Genomic DNA, 6,916 nt, shown 5'->3' with positions numbered 1-6,916 from the left:
CCCACCCCCATCCCCCCATCCCCCCCCTCCTCAACCCCCCACCCCCCCAAACCCCCCCATCCCAACCCCCCGCAAACCCCCCCACCCCCCATCCCCCCCCCCCCCCACCCCCCCCCAACCCCCCCAATCCCCCCAACCCCCTGCAACCCCCCATCCCCATCTCAAGCCCCCCAAACCCCCCCACCCCCATCCCAACCCCCCCCAACCCCCCCATCCCAACCCCCCCAAACCCCCCCAACCCCCCATACCCCCCCCCCAACCCCCCAACCCCCCCCCCCCCCCCCCCCCCCCCCCCCCCCCCCCCCCCCATCCCAACCCATATCCCCCCCCTCTGCCCCCCAGATCTGCCTGCAGCTTCAGGCCGCCCTCAAGGCCATGGTGGAGCCGGTGGAGCCCCAGGGGGAGATGAAATTCCAATGGGATCCCAGCGCCTGGACCCACAGCGCTGAGAGCTTCGGTGAGCCCATGCCTGGGGGTGGGGCTATGGGGCAGCACCCATTGGGTGCCCCCCACCCACCTTTAACACCCCCCTCCCCATCGCAGGCAGCATCGTGTCAGAGCGCAGCCTCCCCCCCCCACTTCCAGCCCTCAGCCCCCACGGCTCTGGGGGGTCGCAGGTACCAATATGGGGCTGGGGGGTGTGGGGCAGCACCCATGGGTGCCCCCCAACTGCCTTTAAACACCCCCCCCCCCACCACCACCACCCCCTTATCTACAGGGTGCCCCCCAAGCCGTGGTGGTGAGCAAAGGGCGACCCAGCCCCATGGCGCAAGGAGGGAGCTCGGCCCCTCGCAGTGGGGCTGAGGAAGGGCTGGGGGCCCCCCCCCCACTTCAGGGACCACTTGGGGGGCAGGGTTTGGGCTGCCCCAACCTTTCCCCCCCACATCTTTATCCTGAGATGGGCGAGAGCGGTGGGGACACGGAGATGGGTGAGTTTGGGGGGGGGGATATGGGGCAGGGGGGGGGGGATATGGGGCGGGGGGGGGGATATGGGGCACGGGGGGGGTTATGGGGGGAGGAAGGCTCCTGATGGGGGTTTCTTCAGCAGCCAATGGCCCCCCCGAAGCTGCTGGCACCGGAAGGAAGAGGTGGGTGATGGGGGGGGACACGGGACCTTGGGCTTGTCCCTATAGCCCCATAGGGGACCCTATAGCCCCATAAGTGAGCCTGTCCCTATAGCCCCATAGGGGACCCTATAGCCCCATAGGTGAGCCTGTCCCTATAGCCCCATAGGGGACCCTGTCCCTATAGGTGACCCTGTCCCTATAGCCCTATAGGCGACGCTGTCCCTATAGCCCCATAGCTGACCCTGTCCCTATAGCCCCATAGGTGACCCTGTCCCTATAGCCCCGTAGGTGACCCTGTTACTATAGCCCCATAGGTGAGCCTGTCCCTATAGCCCTATAGGTGAGCCTGTCCCTATAGCCCTATAGGTGAGCCTGTCCCTATAGCCCCATAGGGGACCCTGTTCCTATAGCCCTATAGGTGAGCCTGTCCCTATAGCCCTATAGAATACCCTGTTCCTATAGCCCTATAGAATACCCTGTTCCTATAGGTGACCCTGTCCCTATAGCCCCATAGGTGAGCCTGTCCCTATAGCCCTATAGAATACCCTGTCCCTATAGCCCCATAGGTGACCCTATACCCTCATAGGTGACCCCATAGCCCCATAGGTGACCCTGTCCCTATAGCCGCATAGGTGACCTTGTCCCTATAGGTGACCCTATCCCCATCTCCCCATAGGTGTCCCTATCTCCCCATAGATCACCCTATCCCTGTCTCCCCATAGCTGTCCCCATCTCCCCATAGCTGTCCCCATCTCCCCATAGATCACCCTATCCCCATCTCCCCATAGCTGTCCCCATCTCCCCATAGCTGTCCTCATCTCCCCATAGCTGTCCCCATCTCCCCATAGGTGTCCCTATCCCATACCCCTATAGGTGTCCCCATCTCCCCATAGATCACCCTGTCCCCATCTCCCCATAGCTGTCCCCATCTCCCCATAGATCCCCATCTCCCCATAGCTCTCCCCATCTCCCCATAGATCCCCATCTCCCCATAGCTGTCCCCATCTCCCCATAGATCCCCATCTCCCCATAGATCACCCTGTCCCCATCTCCCCATAGATCCCCATCTCCCCATAGATCCCCATCTCCCCATAGCTGTCCCCATCTCCCCATAGATCCCCATCTCCCCATAGCTCTCCCCATCTCCCCATAGATCCCCATCTCCCCATAGCTGTCCCCATCTCCCCATAGATCCCCATCTCCCCATAGATCACCCTGTCCCCATCTCCCCATAGCTCTCCCCATCTCCCCATAGACCCCCCTGACCCCCATCCTCCCTCCCCCCCCCAGGAGCTGCCCCCCCGGCTCCCCCCATCTCCGGAAGGTGCCGCGGGTTCGCCTGGAGCGCCTGGAGCTGGGGCTGGAGCCGGGGGCGGCGCCGCTCTTCCGGGTGCTGCCGGGGGCCTCGGCGCGGGACTTCAGCCTCATCGTCATCGAGGGGGCGGAGCCGCGGCCCCCGCCCCCCCCACTCAAGGTTAGGGGGCACCGCCCCACATCTGTCACGTGGCTGAGCCGCATCCGTCACGTGGCTGAGCCGCATCTGTCACGTGGCTGAGCCGCATCCGTCACGTGGCTGAGCCGCATCTGTCACGTGGCTGAGCCGCATCCGTCACGTGGCTGACCCATATCCATCCCATCACTGACCCACATCTGTCACGTGGCTGAGCCACATCTGTCACGTGGCTGAGCCACATCCGTCACGTGGCTGAGCCACATCTGTCACGTGGCTGAGCCACATCCGTCACGTGGCTGAGCCGCATCTGTCACGTGGCTGAGCCACATCCGTCACGTGGCTGAGCCGCATCCGTCACGTGGCTGAGCCGCATCCGTCACGTGGCTGAGCCGCATCCGTCACGTGGCTGAGCCGCATCCGTCACGTGGCTGAGCCGCATCTGTCACGTGGCTGAGCCGCATCCGTCACGTGGCTGACCCATATCCATCCCATCACTGACCCACATCTGTCACGTGGCTGACCCACATCTGTCACGTGGCAGAGCCACATCTGTCACGTGGCTGAGCCGCATCCGTCACGTGGCTGAGCCGCATCCGTCACGTGGCTGACCCATAACCTACCCATCACTGACCCACATCCGTCACGTGGCTGAGCCACATCCGTCACGTGGCTGAGCCATATCCATCCCATCACTGAGCCACATCCGTCACGTGGCTGAGCCATATCCATCCCATCACTGACCCACATCTGTCACGTGGCTGACCCACATCCATCCCATCACTGACCCACATCTGTCACGTGGCTGAGCCATATCCATCCCATCACTGACCCACATCTGTCACGTGGCTGACCCACATCCATCCCATCACTGACCCACATCTGTCACGTGGCTGAGCCGCATCCGTCACGTGGCTGAGCCACATCTGTCACGTGGCTGAGCCACATCTGTCACGTGGCTGAGCCGCATCCATCACGTGGCTGAGCCATATCCATCCCATCACTGACCCACATCTGTCACGTGGCTGACCCACATCCATCCCATCACTGCCCCACATCTGTCACGTGGCTGAGCCGCATCCGTCACGTGGATGACCCATATCCATCCTGTCACTGCCCCACATCTGTCACGTGGCTGAGCCGCATCTGTCACGTGGCTGAGCCACATCTGTCACGTGGCTGAGCCGCATCTGTCACGTGGCTGAGCCACATCCGTCACGTGGCTGACCCATATCCATCCCATCACTGACCCACATCTGTCACGTGGCTGAGCCGCATCTGTCACGTGGCTGAGCCATATCCATCCCATCACTGACCCACATCAGTCACATCACTGACCCACATCCATCCCATCACTGACCCACATCTGTCACGTGGCTGGCTGAGCCACATCACTGACCCACATCTGTCACCCACATCTGTCACGTGGCTGAGCCACATCCGTCACGTGGCTGACCCACATCCGTCACGTGGCTGACCCACATCCATCACGTGGCTGAGCCACATCCGTCACGTGGCTGAGCCACATCCGTCACGTGGCTGACCCATATCCATCCCATCGCTGACCCACATCTGTCACGTGGCTGAGCCACATCTGTCCTGTCGCTGACCCACATCTATCACATGGCTGCCCCACATCCATCCCATCACTGACCCACATCCGTCCCATCGCTGACCCACATCCATCCCATCGCTGCCCCACATTGATCCCATTGCTGACCCACATCCATCCCATCGCTGCCCCACATCTGTCATGTCACTGACCCACATCTGTCATGTCACTGACCCACATCTATCCCATCGCTGCCCCACATCCATCGCGTGGCTGCCCCACATCCATCCCGTCCCTGCCCCACATCCATCCCGTCCCTGCCCCACATCCATCCCATCCCTGCCCCCCCCCTCACCCCTTTCCCTCCCCCCTTGCAGGAGGAGCAACCGGAGGACACGAAGCCCCTTGGCGGCGCCGGCCATGGGGCAGCCGTGGGGCCGCCCCCCACGTCCTCCATGCTGGGCTCCGTGTCCTGCTGCCGCGTGTGCCGGCGCGCCGGGGCCGTGGTCATGTGCGACCGCTGCCAGCGCTGCTTCCACCTCGCCTGCCACCTGCCCGCCCTGCACGAGGTGCCCAGGTACCCGCCCCATAGCGCCCCATAGCGCCCCATAGCGGCCCATGGTGCCCCATAGCGCCCCATAGCGCGGCCCATAGCGCCCCATAGGGCATCCCGTAGCACCCCATGGCGGCCCATACAGTCCCATAGCACCCCATAGTGCCCCATAGCGCCCCATGGCGGCCCATACGGTCCCATAGCGCCCCATGGCGGCCCATAGCGCCCCATAGGGCATCCCGTAGCACCCCATGGCGGCCCATACAGTCCCATAGCGCCCCATGGCGGCCCATAGCGCCCCATAGAGCATCCCGTAGTGCCCCATAGCGCGGCCCATAGTGCCCCATAGGGCATCCCGTAGCGCCCCATGGCGGCCCATAGGGCATCCCGTAGCGCCCCATAGCGCCCCATAGGGCATCCCGTAGTGCCCCATAGCGCCCCATAGGGCGGCCCATAGCACCCCATAGGGCATCCCGTAGCGCCCCATGGCGGCCCATAGCACCCCATACGGTCCCATAGCGCCCCATTGTGGCCCATAGGACGGCCCATGGCGCCCCATAGCGCATCCCATAGCGCCCCATGGCGCCCCATAGCACCCCATGGCGCCCGATAGCGCCCCACAGGGCGCCCCATGGCGCCCCATAGCGCCCCATGGCGGCCCATAGCGCCCCATACGGTCCCATAGCGCCCCATGGCGGCCCATAGCGCCCCATAGCGCGGCCCATAGCACCCCATGGCGGCCCATGGCACCTCATAGCGGCCCATAGCACCCCATAGGGCATCCCGTAGCACCCCATGGCGGCCCATAGCGCCCCATAGGGCGGCCCATAGCGCCCCATGGCGGCCCATAGCGCCCCATAGGGTGGCCCATGGCGCCCCATAGGGTGTCCCACAGGGCATCCTAGAGGGGCCCATAGGGTGTCCCATAGGGTCCCATAGGGTCCAAGAGCGTCCCATAGGGGCCAAGGGTGTCCCATAGGGGCCAATGGCGTCCCATGGGGTCCCATAGGGTGTCCCAGAGGGGCCAAGGGTGTCCCATAGGGGCCAAGGGCGTCCCATAGGGTCCAAGGGTGTCCCATAGGATCCAGGGGCATCCCATAGGGGCCCATAGGGTCCCATGGCACCCCATAGGGTGTCCCATAGGGTGTCCCATAGGGTCCCATGGTGTCCCATAGGAGCCAAGGGCGTCCCATGGGGTACAATGGCATCCCATAGGGTCCAAGGGCGGCCCATAGGGTCCAGTGGAGTCCCATAGGGTCCAAGAGCGTCCCATAGGGCGTCCCATAGGGTCCCATGGTGTCCCATAGGGTATAGTGGCATCCCATAGGATCCAAGGGCATCCCATAGGATCCAAGGGCATCCCATAGAATCCAAGGGCATCCCATAGGATCCAGGGGCATCCCATAGAATCCAGGGGCATCCCATAGGATCCAATGGCATCCCATAGAATCCAGGGGCATCCCATAGGATCCAGGGGCATCCCATAGAATCCAATGGCATCCCATAGAATCCAGGGGCATCCCATAGGATCCAAGGGCATCCCATAGAATCCAAGGGCGTCCCATAGAATCCAGGGGCATCCCATAGGATCCAAGGGCATCCCATCGGATCCAATGGCATCCCATAGGATCCAAGGGCATCCCATAGGATCCAGGGGCATCCCATAGAATCCAGGGGCATCCCATAGGATCCAAGGGCATCCCATAGAATCCAAGGGCGTCCCATAGGATCCAAGGGCGTCCCATAGGATCCAGGGGCATCCCATAGGATCCAAGGGCATCCCATAGAATCCAGGGGCATCCCATAGAATCCAGGGGCATCCCATAGGATCCAGGGGCATCCCATAGGATCCAGGGGCATCCCATAGAATCCAAGGGCGTCCCATAGAATCCAAGGGCATCCCATAGGATCCAGGGGCATCCCATAGGGTCCAAGGGCATCCCATAGGGTCCAAGGGCATCCCATAGAACCCAGGGGCATCCCACAGAATCCAGGGGCATCCCATAGGATCCAGGGGCATCCCATAGAATCCAGGGGCATCCCATAGGATCCAGGGGCATCCCATAGAATCCAAGGGGCATCCCATCCCAGGATCCAGGGGCATCCCATAGAATCCAGGGGCATCCCATAGGATCCATCCCAGGGCATCCCATAGAATCCAGGGCATCCCATAGGATCCAGGGGCATCCCATAGATCCAGGGGCATCCCATCCATAGGGGGCATCCCATAGGATCCATAGAACCCAGGGCATCCCATAGGATCCAGGGGCATCCCATAGGATCCAGGGGCATCC

The 6,916-nt window shown here is 63.0% G+C and overlaps 1 protein-coding gene across 1 annotated transcript; it reads left to right on the top strand.

Moving 5' to 3' along the window:
- Positions 1 to 342: 342 nt before the first annotated feature.
- Positions 343 to 4,646, top strand: LOC130606332 (transcription intermediary factor 1-beta-like; the record flags this gene model as incomplete). The annotated part of the gene is made up of 6 exons (XM_057422581.1): positions 343 to 457; positions 544 to 617; positions 719 to 929; positions 1,046 to 1,088; positions 2,358 to 2,541; positions 4,447 to 4,646. Coding segments are annotated over 6 exons (827 nt in total), but the record flags the coding sequence as incomplete, so codon positions are not given.
- Positions 4,647 to 6,916: the final 2,270 nt, after the last annotated feature.

The sequence above is a fragment of the Pezoporus wallicus genome, unplaced genomic scaffold, assembly GCF_028554395.1.
Source record: "Pezoporus wallicus isolate ANWC-B61680 ecotype Strahan unplaced genomic scaffold, APGP_CSIRO_Pwel_v1 contig_11391, whole genome shotgun sequence".
NCBI classification, from domain to species: domain Eukaryota; kingdom Metazoa; phylum Chordata; class Aves; order Psittaciformes; family Psittacidae; genus Pezoporus; species Pezoporus wallicus.
The sequence above is the reverse complement of the archived record's forward strand: the minus strand, read 5'-3'. Positions and strand labels throughout refer to the sequence as shown.